The following is a 21062-nucleotide window of genomic DNA, read 5'->3' as shown; positions in this document are numbered from 1 at the left end:
ACTGAATGAGCACTGTGCTGCGTCCGACAGATCGCACTATTATGTTTTTCGTTTTCTTTTTTATTCTTTTATAACCTATTTTAACTCATTTTAATTTGTTTTTATCTGTTTTTAATCATTTTTATAGTCTGCATTTTATGTTCCTAAACTTGTCTTTTTTATTCCTGTTTATGTAAAGCACTTTGAATTGCCAATGTGTATGAAATGTGCTATACAAATAAACTTGCCTTGCCTTACAACTAATTTTTTAGTTTTCCCCCACACATTCATTGATTCATATAAAATGTATTGATCAAAATTTCTTGACATTTACACTAAATACTATACATCCCATAGTTTGTGTAAAATTAACCGTTTGTGACGAGCGTCCCAAAGGATCATCAGCGTCGCCCAGGAAACAAAGGAGAAACACCTGCATGCCATCAACTCAGACTGATTGGCCCCAGCTGCAGACCATCAGCCAGCTTGCATTTAAACTGCAGCAACACAGCAGAACAGGGAGAAGTCTCTCCATGAGAACAAGCACTAACTCGCTCACTCTCTCTCTATTTTCCCAGAAAGCAGCTGAGAACCTGCTGGAATCACAGAGGCACTTCACTAATCCACTGTCACACTGGGAAAGGAGCACAAAGAGCACACAAGCCACCAACCTGAATTCACCACTGGGAAAACCTCTTGTAAATAAACCACCCTCCGGGGCATTTATATGAGCTCTCACTTGTCGTGTGATTCTTCTCCCTGTGACACTGTTGTTAGTATTAGTAGTTTTTATTATTATTATTAGTAGTAGTAGTAGTAGTTCTTCTACAGTGGTGGAAAGAGTACTGAAAAATCATACTCCAGTAAAAGTACCATTACTTGCCTAAAAATGTAGTGCAAGTAGAGTAAAAGTATCTGTTGTGAATATTACTCTAAGTATGAGTAAAAAGTAGCCCTTTTAAAAGTACTCATGAGTAGTGTTTATTACGCTGTGAAAAGCTGATTCATTTACATGTATTTGTGGATGTGTGTAAACGTAACATTCTGTAATGCATGTATTTATTGCCCAGCAGGCACATAGGACGTTAATATTAAGTTAGATTTAGGTTATTTTGATGTCCAATAACAACGTTAAATGACGTAGTTATTTGGTCGATTTTAGGTTGTGTTAGTAAGTGACCAATATCCAACTTCAAGCCAACATCTTAAACCAACATCATATTGATGTCAAAGACTGATATTTATTCATCAGGTATGGCAACCAAAATCCAACATCTGATAGACGTCATAGTGGTAACGTTCACACAACTTCAAGTTGTGGCATCATTAGACGTTGATATTTGGTTGGTTTTCGGTTGGACATTGACGTTGGTCTGACATTGAGTTCTGACGTCAACCCGATTTTCCTTTCAATTTAATTCACCTTTATTTGTATAGTGCTTTTACAATGAAAAGTGTGTCAAAGCAGCTTTACATAGAAGATCATAGTAAATACCAAACAAAATGCAACGTCCCCACGACATTGGGTTCAACGTCAATCTGACGTCATGTTGATGTCTTGTACTTGTTGGGTGTTTAAGGCCATTTCAGTCCCCATACATAAACATCTGTCATCTTCTCATCAGTCACATGCATCTAAACAGTCTCTGGGTCAATGGGTGTAAAGATTTTGGACATCGTCTTAGACCCTTTTAATGCTTCTAGACAGTTTGCTGCATTTATAAATCGCCCATGTCTTGAGGTAATTCATTTGAGGCAATTTACCTTCTATGTGCGATTTAATTGGGCGGGAATTACAGGACTGATTTTTCTAATCCCCATAGACAGGAAAAAAAAAAAGTAGTGGAGTAAAAGTATCGATACTGCACTAAAAATGTACTCAAGTGAGAGTAAAAGTACACATTTTTTAAACTACTCAGTAAATTACAATTCATGAGAAAAAGTAGCTAATTACAGTAATTTGAGTATTTGTAATTAGTTACTTTACGCCACTGTTCTTCTACCACAACTACTACTACTATTAAGCATAATAATGTTTCTTGTAATTTTGGTGCTTGGTCCACAAAACTACCACAAAAGTTAATTTAAAGAAATTTGAAACATTACTGAGATTACATGTCAAAGTGTACTTTCACAATTTACAAAATAAGAAATCTTAAGCAGTTTAAGAGCTTTTGTAAAATAATTTAATAAGATTAGTGCACTTTTACAAAGTACACAATGTGTCACACGATTAAAATCTATTACCTATCAGCAAACCATTATGTTCACTTGTAGTAAATGAAAATGTAGTTATAAACAAGTTCCACTTAAACTTAAACTACAAATAAAATGTTTTAATTTTTAATGGCAGAATCTTTATTTTGCACGTTGGATGTGTTAATTTTGTTCTACAGTATCAAACACAATTTCATAGTGCACTAACTGCATGAAGTATAAAAACTTGAATTTAATCATGTACTAAAAAAGGCCAACAAAAATATGAGTTTCTTACCATCACACTGAACTCCTTGTCCTACAAAAAATGTCTGCTTTCCATTGTTGGGAGTGTAGCCAGTTCTACATATGCAGGCATAACCTCCTTCATTATTGACACATTCTGCATTTGGACCACAATTAATGCTGGTATTCAAACATTCATTGAAGTCTGAAATGAGATGAAAAGAGATTCAGATGCTGTTTCTGAAAAACAGCTGTCACATGAAATACACCTGACAATTATTACATATGTTTGTTTAAAATTGCTAGTCATGTTGAAAAACATGCAACATCAATTACAAAAAAGTTAGAACATTTTGTAAAATGCAATAAAATCAAGAATATGTCATTTGCTGTTTTTCTTTAACCTTTATTTATTCGACAGATGTACAAAAGGTTTCCAGTTTCGAGTAAATTGTATTTTGTAAACATGGACATTTTTCACCAGACTGTTAAGGCAGGTTTAACGGTCATCGTAATCTTAAATCCATGAATGTTTTTAATATTTAGATTTTTTTTAAGTATAAACATATTTGCGCATTTATATCATCTTTGCATTAAATCACACACACACAAAAATAATAATTAGAGCATATGTGAGGTGTTTCTTATGTGTGAGTTGTTTTTTATGTTTCTTATGTATGTAAAACTATGGGATTTGACACTATTCTCTACTCTGGCTGCAGTCACCAGTCTCACACTATTTTTATTTTTATTTTTTTCTGATTGGGAGTCTGATTGGGAAGTATTGGGAACACCATCGCAGAGTTTTTCTTTTATTATTTCAGGAAATAGAATTGTAAGAAATATATATTTGTTGTATTCTCCCATTCACTATGCTTTAAGTTTACCTAACTATGACGAATTCTGCTGCTGAGAAACCCGGAAATGTGGAAAGGGTGTATTAACACAATTTTATTTTGATGGCTGCAACATGCTCCAAAACAGTTGGGACAGAGGGATCCCTAACAAAGTTTTTTAAAGTCTAATATTATTTTACTTATTTTAAACAATACAAAAAAAAGTATGGGGGGTGGGGGGGTGCTATATAGTTGATTTAATCCATGTATGGAATGTGTGCAGTCCCGATAATCACAAAATCACATTCTTGAATTTTGTGCAGTAAAAGTGTTTCCATCGTAGTTTATGTGCATCTTTTCCTATTGAATAAAAAGTTTATCCTACTCAGTTATGCGCATATGTTTTTCAAAATGTATGCGCATCATGACATTTCCATTATCAGTTTTTTTTTTATGCGCATATGCAAAATGTGCATAAAAATAGGTGGATGTAAACATAGCTTTTGTTTTCCTCCACATATTCATTGATGTCTAAAATGAGACAAAATGAGTTTCTGCTGCTGATTATGTGAAATATTTGTAAAGTGATGACAGATAATTATCCTGAAATAATTAAGGTTTTCCTATTATTTTGTATAATTTTACATTATTTTGAAACAGCTGAATAAATGATTCAGTGATTCTCATAACAGTTGGTTGTCACCAACGCAATGCAAATTTAACTGCAACTAAAATCTCCAGCACTAATGCACAGACTGACAGTACTGAGGAGAGTTTTGTGCTGTGAATTTATTAAAAAAAAGTTTAATAAACATATTAAATTCAATAGACATTAAGAGTCCAGCAACTGCTCGTAGTTTAAAAAGGGGTCTTGGTTTGATTCCCGTCCCAATATAAAGCCATGAATCAATAACTTACCAAAACATTGAACTCCTAGTCCTACTAAAATATATATAGTTTCTACTTCTGGAAAAGAAGCCAGATTTACATGGGCAATAAAAACCTCCTCTAGTATTCACACATTATGCATTGAAGCCACAATCAGTGTTTTCATCTACACATTCATTGATGTATCAAATGAGAATAACAGATTCAGATGCTGTTTCTGCTTCTGGTTATGCGAAATGTAGCATGTCAAGCTTTCTTTACCTTTGCACTGAATCCCATCTGCTCGTGTGAAATTAACAGTTGGTTTAGTACCCTCTGGTATGAACCCTGTGTGACACTGACAGTAATAGCTGCCAACAGTGTTGTAACAGTTTGAATTTTCTCCACAAATGAGTTCTTGCTCACACTCATCTTCATCTACCGAAATGACAAAAATTGTGAATAATCATTATATCAGCAAGTGCATGTTGCTCAAAGTAGAGAGTTGTTGTCAAAAGAGTAATGATGAACATTTTCTTATATATTATCTTCTTTATTTTCTTTATATTTTCTTTAGTCATACCTACACACTTTCCTCTTTGTTTTTTATAACCATCTGAGCAGTCTTGCATGATGCTGTGCTCTATTAGTGCAAACAGGAGACCTGTAAGCACAAATAAATGAAACCCACATGAATACAGAGAGAAGATGCAAACTTCACACAGAAATGTTTCCTGGTCCAGCCGGAACCAGCAACCAACAAAGATAACATGCTAACCACTGACACTGTGCCGCCCATTTTCGCAAGTAAGGCCCATACATTCGCAAGTAAGCAGAGATGAAGGGTTGCATTTCAATTTTTGTTTAAATGAAATGTTCAATCCAATTAAACAACAGAACTTCCACAATTACCACAACTTTCTCCATTTGAAAAAGTTCTTAATACTTAAGGAGCATGTAGGTCCGTGTATCATCCGTTCTTTTGATTATTCCTCTTATTACGGAAAACGAAACATCAGAAAAACGATTAATATTTCGTTTTTCTGTTTATTCTGTAGGCAGAAAAAACGGAAACTCATCTGTTATTCTGCTTATTAACTTAAAACGAAATATTAAAACAAACACAAAACCAAAACGAAATAATGAGTCAAAAAATGGTGTACTTATTTGTTTATTCGTTTGATCAAAAAATTTAACACAGTGTGGCCGTGCATCATTTATTTTCTGGTTTTAAACGGAATAAAGGAAAGGAAGAAAACGGCAGTTTTTCGGTTTTTCTTTTGCTAACAAAAAAACGAGATTTTGGCTGGATTTTCGTTTTTTGATTTAGGGTAGGAAAACGAATAAATGAGTTTAAAGTTCATTATACACATGTAGGCGGCGCTGAAACGCCAACTTTCCTCTCATTGGTCAACCAAATCTGAGCTTGTGACGTCGCCCTCAAAATAAAAGCCCTGCACGCAGGCTTTTTATTATTATTATTTAATTATAAATAAACGAAGTTTATATTCTATCATTTGAACCACACACAGTTAGCACGTTTACACTCATTGCGTATGTATAAATTAAATAAAAACGTAAATTAGTAGTATTATTAAACATTAGCTATTCAAATAAATTCATAGTTCGGTGCCAAACTTGCTGCTGTGCACCTGATGCTGAGCAAAGATAGCCATTTCTGATGCGCTGTAGGCCTAAATAATAGTAATAACTAATAATAATAATAATAAAATTATTATTATAATTATTTACTTAGTTTTTTAATAGTTGTAAGGACTAGAATAAAAAAACGGCCCATCATGGGGCTATAACAAATGGTACCATTTCTATTAAATTTTTCTTACATTTTTTTAAACCTATTTTAATTATATGCTATTGGCTATTTTAATTATTTATTTGATAATTAATATTATTTTATTGCACAGCAAAGCCTACCTATCTTATTATTATTTTTTGTTATTATTTTGTTGTGGTTGCTGTTGTTATTGTAGCAGGGGCATAGCCACGGTTGTGCCAGCATGTGCTGTGGTGCCACCCAAATTGTCATCTTGCATAGCCTATATAAGCGCCGGCATAGGCTTAGCCTATTCGGCGCTCAAGCGGGCGCATGAAACTTGCGCTGGCAAGAGTAATGATTATGAATGTGTTGGGGGAAAAGAAAACGTGTAAACTATTGTAGCTACGTGTAACTAGTGCAGCATTATTCTCAGTCAGTGTTGGCTTAACATTTTAAGATAACCAACGCTGCATATAAGGGTTTCTATTGTTTAATTTTCAGCTCATTGCTGTGACGCGCCATATTTCACGGAGGCTGCAGAAAGTGCATCTTGCTTATTTTCTCTATTTTACAAAAGCACAACTTTAATGTTAATGTAAGTGTACATATATTTCCATTCCATGGATATAGGCTTATACAGCCTAGGTAATATAAGTGGAGCATTTCTTGGCGAATTAATTATGATTTACCTTGTTTAGTAACTAATTGTCATAAATACATTTAAAGAATATGTTAACACGTTCAACTATTCTGGCTTATTTATTGCACCAAAAGTAATTTAAAGGAATTTGCCTGTAAACGTTTAAACTGCGTGATGAAAAGTGATGCAAAAAGCTTATTTAGGTCAGTAGGCCTATAATGCAATACAACGTATGTAAAATTATGACTTAAAATGACCTAAAATGACCTAAATTGCGTAAAAACTTAAATAATATTAATAAAATTGGCAGATGTGTGTCGTGAAAAATGTAAGAGTCAGGTGTATGTGGCTTTCAATTTGCGCATGCATGGTGCTTTTAAAGTTTCGGAAAATTACTCATAAAAAGACAAGGACATAAATGCTTTTTACAAGTCGCAAATCGATAGGCTATACGCGCAGGTATCGTGATCACCACTTATTCATCAGGTGGCTTTGACCACTTCTAAATCCCCTCTGATGAGCATTACTCAGTGTCCTGCAAAAGCCAAAATCATGACAGTTCACCACATCCAGTCATGCAGTCAATACAGAGGCGCCGGCTTGCGTTGAATAGCCTATATTCGATGATTGCACCTGATTAGCCCGCTCCGTCTCCCATGCAGTAATTTGAATCAGTAATAACGAAAACAATACCTTAAAAACAAAAAGAAGCAGGCTTTAAGATCTTCAAGATTTTATTGCAACGCCAAAGTGCGCCCGTCTTATTATTATTATTTTATATGTTGTTGTTGCTGTTAGTAGCATTGGGCCTATCTGGTATTTCATTTTGTGGTATATATATATATATATATATATATATATATATATATATATATATATATATATATATATATATATATATATATATATATATATAAGGTGAGCCAAGGTGATATAAGGTGAGCCGCAATATATTTCTCGCGTATTCTTCACTCAACAAGACTTTCGAGAAATTCTAAAACGCTGGATTAATGAATAAATTTTTAAAGGAACTAAATAAAGACATACTTATTTGACAATAAATAATGGCTTGTAGTTCAGACTAACTGACGAGCTAGCTGTCTGTGCGTTGCGCTAATAACTTGACATTGGCTCTTCTCGGTGCTGCTAACTGTTTGCATTTTATTTTATGGTTTTACTATTGCATTAAATAATAAAAAAGGGAAGTGCATTAGCGCACTACAGGCCTATGGCGAATTAAGTTTTCTTTAATCTAATTCTTCCTAAATTGTAGAAAATCTTTAAAACGACAGGACTTTAATCAAAACTTTTCCATTCGAAGACTTACATTTATTAACAGCTTAGTCCTTATAAACGATCATTTTTTAAAATACAGAATTTACGGATCTATTTAAAATAGCCAGGCCTTAGATCAATGCGCAAAAATGCATGATCAGATTCAGAGCGAAGCGTTTATATAACTATATATTTTTATATAAGCCATAAATAAATAAAAAATACATTTAGAGTAATGGAACATAATATGTAAAAAATCTAAACTAAGCTACAGGCTAAAGGCGCCTATTCAGAGCTTTACTGCGCGTCCATCAAAGAACAGTAAGAGGACACAATCTCAATAAAAACTTGTTGCTTATTCACATTGGGATATAAACAAATCTAGCATGCATCTCCATTCTCAAAGAGTTTCTCTTTCACAGACCGAGTTATAATTTCTCGGTCTTACATAGAGTCTGTAAAGGCTGTTCTGGCTCATTCAAATTAAAGATTACTATTTAAGATTAAGATTAAAGATTATAATTGATTAAAGGTGAAACTGACTGGCGCAAAGGAAGATTTCATCATTTACAGTGAATAAAGTTTGGCTATAGCTACTACAGTCTATGAAACTGTGAATATTTTACTTTAATTTTTTTAAATAATTTTATTTAACATACTGGGTTTTGGTGCTGCAGCCTATAGCGGATCTTATTTTGAAGCACCTTAAATGTTATTCTTCCTGTTTATTTTTATTGTATTAATTATACCAAACAAAATTCCTTTCAAAAAGATTTTCCAACAAAAATAGGCCATGGATTGTATATTGTTCACACAAGTCCTACACAACTGCGGATGGATGATTTGTTTCTCTGTGAAAAATAAGGATTTCACTAACTCAGTGTTTAATAAGTAACAGGCCAAAATGTTACTTACATTGTGTCAAACTGGAAGGACAATTTACAAATATATCAAATACAAAGGCTGTGGTTATTTTACCGCATGAAGGACAACTAGGCCTACATTTAAGAAAATAACTTCATATTAAAAAGAAAAAGTACAACAACAGATCCAAGGATTGTCTTTGGATAATGTAAATAAGCATCAAGTTTTGTTTGAAAATTATGTAGTCTGACTCTGTTCTTTAGAGGCACGCGCCAACAGACAAGGCGCCTTCATTTATCTGCAGCCTATAATAGTTTATATTTTTATAGTTTATATAAAATATATAGTTTATAAACTAAAAAAATATTATAGTTATATAAATGCTTCGATCTGCTCATGCAAGGATCGTAATCACACATTTGTCTTATTCTTCAGTAGAGAACTATGAATTTATTTTTATGGCAAATGTCTAATAATTTACGTTTTTAGAAATAGCCTAATTTATAGATACGCAATGAATGTAAGCCTGCTAACTGTGTGTGGTTCAAATAGATAGAATGTGTTAACTTAGTTTATATAATTGCATAATAATAATAATAATAATAATAATAATAATAATTAAAAGCCTACGTGCAGGTAAATGGGTGCATTATGAATTTGCCAAGAAATGCTCCACTTTACCACTGTAAAATAATGCCCCCCACTTACGCAATACTACAACCTGGGCTGTATAGGCCTATATTCATGGAATGGAAATATGTGTACACTCACATTAAAATTAAAGTTGTGCTTTTAATAAAATAGAGAAAATAAGCAAGACGCGCTTTCTGCAGCCTCTGTGAAATATGGCGCGTCACAGCAATGAGCTGAAAATTAAACAAAATCCTTGAAATGTATGCAGCATTGGTAATCTTGATTTTTTTTCAGCCAACACTGACTGAGAATAATGCTTCACTATTTTATTAACAAATTAATTTAAACGTTTTCTTTTCCCCCAAAACATTCATAATCGCTGTTCTTGCTAGCGCAAGTTTTATGCGCCCGCTGGAGCGCGGAATAGACTAAGCCTTCTGGCCCCCCTAAATTTGGACGCGCATTTTTGTCAAAATGCCTCTGAGAAGCGAGATCAGCCATCCGTGGCAGACAGCGGAGATTGCACGCGCTCGGTGTCGCGTGCGCTCGGTCTCTCTTCTTTGGTGCGCTCTCGGTGTTGCGCCCACTCGCTTTCTCCTTTTTTGCACACTCGCGCTCTGTTTCCCGCATTCGTCAGAATCGTGAAAACTATCATAATGTCCACTTTTGATTGTATTAAAATTTTGTTTTTAATAGCGATTTAAAGCATTTAATATAGGAAGTCCTCGGCTATATTATTATTAATCAGACGATGAGTGTACATAGTTTTTTACGTTAGGAAATGCAGTCTTAAATGTACATACAGTCTCTAAGTCCCGGAGAACAGATTAATGAAACACATTGATCAATGTAGTTTTCAGTCACGCTCATGTAAACGTCATATTAAACTCATTTAGTTTTGCCTTCATTCATTTGTGTTCTCAGTCGTGACATAACCTAACGCACGAATCTTCAACACATTTACAGCACGCTTTTAACATTATAGTTTAACTAACTAAGTTCTAATAACTAGCCTACTTTTTTATCTTTCCCATAGTCATGGTTAGTGTATAAGATTTAGTTATTTTGCAGACAAATCCCTTTTAGTCCCCTCTACAGTCTTTGATTCAGATTCAGATGTAATTTAGGACTTATGTTATGGTAACTTTAGGAGAGTTGGAAGTCAAGTTATTGTATAACTGGTTTGTGGTGTAGACAATTAAACAAATACACAGTAAATAAGCAAGCTAATAATACTGATTTTAAAAATGTTTTTTATTGTTATTAAAAACTGCTTTTATTCAATACAAACTGTAAGAAATAAGACTCACTATGACTTCAGAAGAAATATTTTTGTTTTATAGTGTGAAAATCTCCTTGGTTTGTTAAAGATCACTCGGAAAACATTATTTTATATAAATGGGAGGGCAAAAAATGACTTCAAGTGCATCTGTTAAAGTTTACAGATGTAAAAATGTGCCTTGATGTACTTGAATGTTAGAAAAGTGTTATACTACAATACAAAGATACTTGTCAAATAAATTAACATGGCAGATTATTTTAAGTTATTTAATTATCTTGATTATTGAGACTGCAGAGTGATGCTTGAAAAAAATGACAGAATAATTGTTGAAGCAGTTTTTGATGTATGTTAAAGTGTGCACCCTAATAGTGCAAGTGGCCCCTGCCCGGACCCACCAGTGGTCTAGAACCGCCACTGCCTAGTACATGCAAACCAGGTGCTGCTCGGAAATGGCTATCTTTGCTCAGCATCAGGTGCACAGCAGCAAGTTTGGCTCCGAACTATGAATTTATTTTAATGGCAAATGTTTAATAATACTACTAATTTATGTTTTTATTTAATTTATACATACGCAATGAGTGTAAACCTGCTAACTGTGTGTGGTTCAAATGATAGAATATAAACTTCGTTTATTTATAATTAAATAATAATAATAAAAAGCCTGGGTGCAGGGCTTTTATTTTGAGGGCGACATCACAAGCTCAGATTTGGTTGACCAATGAGAGGAAAGTTGGCGTTTCAGCGCCGCCTACATTTGTATAATGAACTTTAAACTCATTTATTTGTTTTCCTACCCTAAATCAAAAAACGAAAATCCAGCCAAAATCTCGTTTTTTTGTTAGCAAAAGAAAAAACGAAAAACTGCCGTTTTCTTCCTTTCCTTTATTCAGTTTAAAACCAGAAAATAAAAGATGCACGGCCACGCTGTGTTAAATTTTTTGATCAAACGAATAAACAAATAAGTACACCATTTTTTGACTCATTATTTCGTTTTGGTTTTGTGTTTGTTTTAATATTTCGTTTTAAGTTAATAAGCAGAATAACAGATGAGTTTCCATTTTTTCTGCCTACAGAATAAACAGAAAAACAAAATATTCATCGTTTTTCTGATGTTTCGTTTTCCGTAATAAAAGGAATAATCAAAAGAACGGATGATACAAGGACCCATGTAACACTCAAAATGTCAATTCTGAAAGTTTCTTTTGTTTTGAAGCTCTTTATATACTAACGCATAGCTTAAGTCGCAATTATTAGCCATTCTGTAAAATTTTTAATTATTTTATTTTTCCTCAAGTTTTGTTAAACAGAGATTTTTTTTTTCACAATACATTTCTAAACATACTTTAATAAATTCCTAATAACTCATTTTGTCTGTGCCATGATGACAACACATAATATTTAACTACATATTTTCAAGATACAGTATTTAACTTAAAGTGAAATCGTAAGGCTTAACTGGGTTAATTAGCTAGGTAAGTTAGGTTAATTAGGTTTATTCAATAGACAATTGGGAAACATATCGCTTAAGAGGGCTAATAATATTGATCTTAAAGTGGTTTAAAAAATAAAAACTGATTTTATTCCATAAAACAAACAAAAACATTTATAATATTACAATAATAAATAATATTAATATTCATTTTACTTATAATAATACCATTATTTGGAACTACTGTGAAAATGTCCTTGCTCCATTAAACATCATTTGAGAAATATTTGAAAAAGAATAAATATTTCACAGGAGGGCTAATAATTTACCCCTTAACTGTATATGCTAATATAAATTATGAAGTCATTAGAAATGTTAAATTTGAACATATATTTTCATATATGTTAACTGGCATTTAATACATACACATGTTCACACCATGATCACCATATGGGTTGAAGTAAAAAGACAATGATGAAAATTAGTTCAGCACACTTCCAAAGGCTGCAGCAATCATGATTGCCTTAAGCTAAGGACACATAAACACAAACTTGTGATAAAAATGAAAAAGTGAATTTGATAACTTTAAATGTACCCAGAGCTGTGTGTTGTTTGCTTATATGGGAAGGTTATGGAGCATCATTCAGCTGCACTCTGAGATTCATATACAATGCATTATCACCAAAACAGTGGAAACAACATAACAGAGACAAAACATATTTTGCGAAACATGTTTTACAGTTTACTATTCATCATAAAAGAAGAACAGGTATAATATACCCTTATTATCCTGTGTTGCATAAGCAACTTATGCCTCATGGATCAGATTAATATCATATCTGACTTTTAGTTGCTCGGCTAAAAGCAGCCGCTTAATGTCTTGGGTTGAAATTTGCCACCAAAATGACCATGAGATATTCAACATAGTTGCTGATTTGACACTCTATAAAAGAAATGATCAGCGCTATCACACACCAGTTCATAATATTTTGATGTAGTGTAACTTTTAGCGTTATCTCACTTGTACAATTTAGTACAATTTGCTCATCCCACTGACAGTTTGGTTTAGAGGTTAGATTTAGTGCCATGACTCCTTTTAAAAATCGTACATTTTCTTACAACTGAACTTTTATGAATTTGTATAAATTAGCCACTAAACGGACAAAGTGTAAAATAGTAACATTTCCTTCATTTTAGAAGTAAACTCCTCCATGTAATATATATATATATATATATATATATATATATATATATATATATATATATATATATATATATATATATATATATATATATATACCACCATATATATATATACCACCATATATATATATATATATATATATATATATATATATATATATATATATATATATATATATATGTACCACCATATATATATGTATATAATAACTATAGTACATATATTGTCCAAACTGCATGAATTGCTCATTTTAGTGAACGCTAAAATGCTGCCTGCGCAACCAAAACATTGAGCCAAGCTCAAGATCACCTGAATTTTGTTTCCAACCTACTATACTTAGTCTAGTACTTTCAAAAAATTTCTACAAACATCTGTTCATTGATAAAAAGTGAGACTTACCCAGACTCAGCAGGTAGATGTGCATCATGCTCAGAGAGTGGAAACAGAGCTGCAGATGAAGAAAAATGAACAGCTTATACAGACTGTCTGCCTGTCTCTCTGATTCTGCAGGAGTTTGTCAGTGCAATCCAGCCCCCACTTTAAATGTCATGAATAATGTAAGAGAGAAAAAAAAAAAAAAACAGGTTTCATGGTGGCATGGAGTGTAGCAGTAAAGACTTTGAGGTGTACTTAAAATATTAAATGTACACTTTTACCCTAATTTAGCACACTAATATTTATGTACAGGCCTTTTTTTATTACTTAAATGCAAATTGTCAGCTGTCAATTTTTATTTCATATTTAAACAATTTATATATCTGTGCAACAGAAAGAAGTACACAACGTGTATTGAAATCATATTTGCCACTTTATAAGGTACACCTTTTCAAACTTTTCAGCACATCACACACCCGCTTGTAGGTGGAGTGGAAACAGAGTGATGAAGTCAACTATGATATGGGGATGGTAAAAAGGGCCAGTGGGAAAATGTGACCAGGAATACTGAGGACACACCCCTACTATTTTTAAAGGATATCCTGAACCTCAGTCTGAAACTCTGTAATAATGCCTCATTCAAAAGACAAGCTCAAACAAGTCAAGTGTAATCAAATGATGCGCATAATTATATAAATAATTAAGTCTACTTAACCTAACAGGGTTTACTCACTTATTTTAAAGTAACTAAATGCTTTTAGTGTGGTAAAAATGTCTTGTTAACTGCATCTGAAGTCTGCTTTCATCAAGACATTGCACAATGTCTCAAAACTCACCTCATTCTAGAATGTGACAGTGAGTTCCTTAGACGCTAATGGATTCCATAGTCAGCAGATCTCAATAGAGCATCTTTCTATTGTCAACAGACCAATTTTAGAGGAACGTCTCCAGCACATTATTAAACCTGATCTGAAGGCAAGGTGTACCTAATAAAGTGACAGTTGTTGTGTGTATACAGTATGTGTGTGTCTGTAGCTCTGTTCTACATAATGATTCATCATGTTAGGAAACATATATGCACTTGAGAACCCTTGACTTCATGCATACTCTTTTAAATAGTTTGCAATGCATCATGCTCCTGTTCATCTGAACTTACATTTCCTGTGTTTCTTCCTGTTTGGTTGTTGCAGTTTACTGTATCTCTTTGCTTTTCTTTGAAACACTCCCTGACCCATAAGGCTAGTTATTTATATATTTTTTTTTACCACAATATGTTTTCAGAAATTTAAGAAACATGTTAAGTGGACATATTTGTTTATCTGAAAAAAAATGCTAAAGTCAGTTATTCTCCTTTGAAAATGTGCGTTCATGTCAGAATGCCTGTCTTTGTTTTGGTCTCTATAACCTGCCTACTGCCAGTTTAGCCAATCCTATTTCAGCACTCTGGGTTGCCTTGGTGGAAAACAGCTAATTTCATTTGTCATGCGGTTGAGACTGAAAACGCAACCTTTGCAAGACAACAGCAGCTTCTGAAATGAGATGCACATTCGCAGTTAAATCCAAATTAGGTTGGTTATTGATTAGCAAATTTTTTAAATATTATAAGCGTAAACATTAGTTGAGCAGGTTACATTGTGGCCCCATTTCAGAAAGGAGGTTAAGTGAAAACTCTGAGTATGTTAACCTTGAAATGAGAGAAACTCTGGGTTTTCCATTTCAAAAATGGCAGGGTAAGTCAAGTCTGTTTCTGAAAGAGAGGTAACTTTAACTCAGAGTCAGTTACTGTGGTAACTTACTCTGTGAACCTAACCTGGTCAGGAGCAGGTTTTAACCTAGGTATGAAAATAGGCATAAAAACATTTGTGGAAAACTCATTCATTCATTTTATGGCTTCTTATGGCTTCAAACGCCACCACTAGTTCCTTGTCATCTATTAAAAAAGAAAAGATTCATGCAGCTTCTTCTATCGAAGTTAATTCAGTTTTTACTGTTGATATTTGGCCCCAGTTAATCAGGAAGTGACGATTTTGTTCTCTTTGATTGGTTGGATGGAAACGCTGCTTTAAATCACACGTCTTTTATGCAATATTTCAGTTTTGCACATACATTTAATTAGCATTTTTGGATGTAAACATTGCCTACATTTCAGTCGCAAGAACAACAAAGTAACGAGAAAGGCTTGTCCTTTTTTAATGAATAATTAGCTTAAAGTCTCTGACCTTTGACAGGACATGTACTCTAACTAGATTAATAGAATTATTAATCGTTCTAAAAACTATTTTTTAGTACTGCTTACATTCTAAATCTCATATCAACCTCGACCATTTGATCAACAATAAATGCAGACACAAGTGCACTTATAAATCTATTAAAAACTCAGCTATTACTGTTAAGTACTGTTATCTTAAATAGATCAATGTGTAAAAGTGGAAGCCTTAAATTAAACATCTCCGCTGAATGTTAAGTTGAGGTTATATGCAGTCTTGTTTTGTCAAATTTGTTTAAGAAACTATGCAGCATCCTGTTATGTAATTTAATGCAATTACATTTGAAATAGCTTTCAAATTATGGCCAATTCCCCACTTTTTCAAGAGAAAAGTCAATAAATGTCACACATTTTATTACTTTTTTAATATACCTAAATATTTAAACACTTTAAATGTAAACTCGTGCATTAACTTGCAAAGCTATGCTTTCCCATTCTAACTGTCTCTGCTTCACTGTTGCAGTGGTGTTACTTTTTAAATATTTGCTCATATTAGCTATAACTTTGCATGAGCACATCAAGTTCAACTGGACAAAGAAATGCTCATCTGTTTTTTTTTTTCAGATGTTGCCATGGTCACTCGTAATATCTGAGCTCCATTGATAATGCCTTTTTATAGTCGCGGCGTATGTCCTCTCTGAGTTGGTCTACTCATATTGATTGACCTAACTCAGATCGGCTGTTCTGAAAACATGGGTCTAAAGTGACCCGTCTAAGGTTAATTTACTATATCTATTTTATAGCTTGTGCATAAAGGGTTAATCTCTTTTAATCTCTCAGTAAAGCAGCTCAGAATTCAAGTTCAAACTCAGAGTAGGTTGAACCTCTTTACTGAAACAGGTCCTGTAACACCATATCCTGACAACACGAGACTGAACCCGATTCTAGCAACAAGCAATTTGACTGTCTGCACCAGAAGCAACACGACAGAAACTTAAATACAGTCATTCAGATGCACAGAACAGTGCACTTACTGCACTTCATTGAAATCATAATCTAATTATTCTAACTTTATACCTTAACTTAAAATATACTTAAACTTTATTAAAAGTACATGATAAGTGTCTGGTACAGTATTTGTTATTAGTGTTGTTAATTTTTTTACAGTAAATATTATTTTATTATTTCATAAACTGTTATATCTGCTGCTTTCAATATGGCAAGAAATATCACGTAAAATGGCATTTAAACTTACATTGGTAGCATTTAATACTAAAGAAGCACAATCAGTACCTGGGGTGACAACAGTCTCAGAGCAATTCATAACTTTTTGATTTAGTGGCTAATTCGTATGAATTCGTACGATCTAATTCGTTCAATTTAGTACAATTTGCTCATCACCCAATGACTGTTGGCTTTAGGGGTAGGGTTAGGTGCCACACCTCCTTTTTAAAATCGTACAATTTCGTACGACTGAACTTGTACGAATTCAAATGAATTAGCTGCTAAACTGCCAAAACGTAAAATCATTTTCTCGTGAGATCAGGCTGGAGGTGACTGTTGTCAAGTACAGTACTTTATGCTGTTGTTCAGCCAAAAGAAATAGAAATATCAGGTGACAGTTTGAACAAAAACTCCTTCAACATAGAAAATATTCCTACCTACACCTATTATATTTGATTTTGTTTTGATTTTGAATACCTAGTACAACAACAATTGGCTGTCAATCTTACATACTACACTTAAAACTAAAACATGTTCAGTTCATGTTCATTTGGGATAACTGCTTTTGTTATCAGATATTCAACCCAGATTTTAACCCTGAACCTGCATTTACTCATCTTATTCTTATTCTATCATATTCTAAGTCTTATCTATTGTCATAAGCCAGTCCTACATCAAATTCAAGTGCCTATAATGTTCTTGTCCTCCAGGTAAATGTTTAAGTTAAAGGGCTCTATTTTAACAATCTAGGCGCAAAGTCTGAAGCGCTAGGGCGCAAAAGCATTAAGGGCGTATTGAATCTACTTTTGCTTCACACTCTGCGCTGCAGTGCACGGTCTAACAGGACTATACTTATATTCTCTTAATGAGTTATGGGTGTGTTTTGAGATTAAACCAATCAGAGTCTCATCTCCCATAACCTTAGAACTGCAAGAGTCAGTTGCGTCACATCATGGCACATTTGCTGTTTATATGGCGGACTTTATGGGCTCTATTTTGACGGTCCATGCACAAAACGGAAAGCGCAGGGCGCAAACGCATTCAGGGCGTGTCATAATCTATACTTGCTAATTTAAGGACGGGAAAATCCGCTTTGCGCCGTGGCACATGGTCTAAAAGTGTTGAGTTTATTTTCTTAATGAGTTAGAGTTGTGTTTTGAGAATAAACTAATGAGTCTCATCTCCCATTCCATTTAAGAGCCAGTTGTGTCACACTGGCACGTGCACACATAGGGCTCAACCTGTGCAGTGCACATGCCCTTTTTAGTCTTGGATAGAAAGTGCCCTTCCAAAATGATCAAAAGTGCCCCCACGACGCGACACACCCTCTGTCCCGCCCTTCAGTAGGCGCACGACAACACTAATCTTGAGTACGCGCGATCAACCCCCCTCCCCCGCTTTACAGTGCGTGCGCGACAACACCGAACCCAGGGTGAGGATAATGCAGGTGAGGATAATGTAAGGATAATGAACGAGCCTTCTCTAATCTGCCTTTCACTTTCTCTCTTTCGTGGATAAGGAAACGTGTTGTACGCACAGATATCCATTAGCCTACATAATTAATTTCATTTGTTAAGCACAAATTTGTTTCAAAACTTATTTTATTTATTTCTAAATTCAGTTCTAATTTCCAGCAAATTAATAAATGAGCAATAATAACAAAGTGTGCTAAAAAAAAATATCCTAATACACATGCTGACCCCATATGATCCAAAACCAGACAAGTGGACAAATCTAAGCTTGTTTTTAATAAAGCAAACATAAACATGCATATAATAAATTTTACTGTTAATAATAACATTATACTAAAGCAAATTGTCCTGAATAAACTAAAAAAGTCTACCGAGATGAAAAAGGCATAGAGGCAGTGTTTTTTATATTTATGTAGAAAATAAAATATTTTTTTGTATTTTATTTCTTTAATTATTTTTAATTTGTAAAAATATTTGAGTATTGCTGTACATCCTGCGTGTGTAAGCAATGTGTAAGCAAGGCGCACAACTAATGTGCTCTTCACTGGACTTTAGACCTGCTTTCAGCTGGTAAATTGCTCAGTCTAATTAGCTTCTTAAAATAGCATTGCGCCAACAATGCGCCCTAACACACCTCTTTTTTAGATCAAAATACCCTTGAGTCCACAAAGTAGCACAACTGCATTTGCAATTAAAAAAAAAACATAGTGGAAAACAGGAAAATTAAGGTTGCATTAGTCTGAAAATAGCAACACATCGTGGAAGCACGACTTGCACCTTATTGTGTCGGGTGTATGATAGGGCCCAAAATGTTTGAAGTTTTCTGTCCTCAGCAAGATGAATGAAATCATTCACATCAATAGCACAAACACTGCTAATTTTGTGAGCAATAGCAGTGATGCACAAGCAGAATTCATTTGGCAAAATTAACACAGTTAATGTCAATGTATGTTTGTGTATTTGTGCTGTTTACTCATAACAAAATATTTAATGTTTTCATTCAGGTTATTGACCTTTTATATATTATCTGTGGAGGAAAGAAAACTTTAATAATTAACTCTTAAAAGTATTATTTGAAATTTAATAATTCCTTAACAATTCACACAAAAAGGCCTATCTCTCATTTCTCTGTTCAAGTGGTTGGGTATATTTATATCAGAAGGTGTCTAACAGGCAAGTAGCTAATTAACATGTAGAACTTCACCAAAAAAAAAAAAAAAAAAGCAATCTAAAGTAAGATAAGGTAAAAAGAAGCAAAAACATTCTTATAATCTCACGTATATGACAACATCGCCCCCTTGAGGCATTAAACTGTCAGTAAAAGTAGATGTTTTACAACGCCTCTGCTTTGACAATATTTCCAGACCACTTTTCATTCATTGCCTTGCTGTAAGCACAACCACTATCCACCTAGATCCTGTAGTTTGCTTGCATTGACTGATATGTTTATGTCTGAGAATTATATGTAGCAAGGTCTTGATCTTAATGTACACTCCTGAAAATAAACTATCATTATTGGCATCAATGGTACCACGAAGAACCCTTAACATCAATGAAAACGTTTCATTAAAAAGGTCTGTACAGTGGGGAAAAGTGTTCTTTCATTTATTAAATTGTTTTGCACACTATAAAAAAGTCCTCCCTTTCTCTTTATGTTATTTGGGCCATATATAACCCCAGACCTAACCCTGTGTATCTCAGCTTGCATATGCAAGTCTGCATCCAGATACTACTGTTTTTTCCTGGTACTTTTGTTTTCACAATCTTTAGTCTTCCATTCAAATATATTTACAACAAACTGATCATTACAAAAATATCCAATTACGAACAAACATTTATATATAAAAAAATAATTTAAAAAAGACAGCGTTAGATCCCATGCTGGGCCTATGTTTTGTTTAATTTGTGATTTGCAGGTAGTCTGGTTGGTGATTTGTGGATAGGGTGTATCCTTTTTGAGATGTAGGAATTGGTCTGGAGGACTTGCTGCCTTGTTCTTAAGAGTTTAGTTTATCCCTCACACCATTACACCACCTGAACTAGCCTGAACTGTTGATATAAAGCAGGATGGATCCATGCTTTCATGTTGGTGAGGCCAAATTCTGACCCTACTATCCAAATATTGCGACAGAAATCAAGACTCATCAGACCAGGCAACGTTTTTCCAATATTCTGTGTAGCCTGTGCGAATTGTACCCTCAGTTTCCTATTCTTACCTGACAGGAGTGGCACCCATTGTGGTCTTCTGCTGCTGTAGACCATCCGTCTAAAGCTTGGACATGTTGTGCGTTCAGAGAAGCTCTTCTGCACACCTCGGTTGTAGCAAGTGGTTATTTGAGTTACTGTTGCCTTTCTATCAGCTCAAACTAGTCTGGTCATTCTCCTCTGACCTCTGGCATCGACAAGGCACTATTTTCTCTTTTTCTGATCATTCTCTGTAAATCCTAGAGATGGGCATGCCTGAAAATCCCATAGATCAGCTGTTTCTAAAATACTCAGACCAACCTGTCTGGCACCAACAACCATGCCACATGCAAAGTCACTTAAATCACCTTTC

The 21062-nt window shown here is 34.0% G+C and overlaps 1 protein-coding gene across 2 annotated transcripts in view; it reads right to left on the bottom strand.

Moving 5' to 3' along the window:
• The window catches only part of adgre14 (adhesion G protein-coupled receptor E14), a 74431-nt gene that overhangs the window by 32428 nt on the left and 20941 nt on the right, over window positions 1-21062 (bottom strand). The window contains exons 1-5 of one of the 2 annotated variants that reach the window (XM_087245197.1): window positions 20722-20813; window positions 13628-13765; window positions 4708-4788; window positions 4407-4562; window positions 2474-2626 (exon numbers count right to left, since the gene is read on the bottom strand). In XM_087245197.1, coding sequence (XP_087101323.1) covers window positions 2474-2626; window positions 4407-4562; window positions 4708-4788; window positions 13628-13655 — 418 coding nt within the window. In that variant the 5' untranslated portion in view covers window positions 13656-13765; window positions 20722-20813. Of the gene's footprint in view, window positions 1-2473; window positions 2627-4406; window positions 4563-4707; window positions 4789-13627; window positions 13766-20721; window positions 20814-21062 lie in introns of those variants that run through there. The other variant, XM_087245196.1, reaches the window with a different exon arrangement.

This window comes from Danio rerio, chromosome 3 (assembly GCF_052040795.2).
Source record: "Danio rerio strain M-AB ecotype USA chromosome 3, GRCz13ab, whole genome shotgun sequence".
NCBI lineage: Eukaryota > Metazoa > Chordata > Actinopteri > Cypriniformes > Danionidae > Danio > Danio rerio.
The sequence above is the reverse complement of the archived record's forward strand: the minus strand, read 5'-3'. Positions and strand labels throughout refer to the sequence as shown.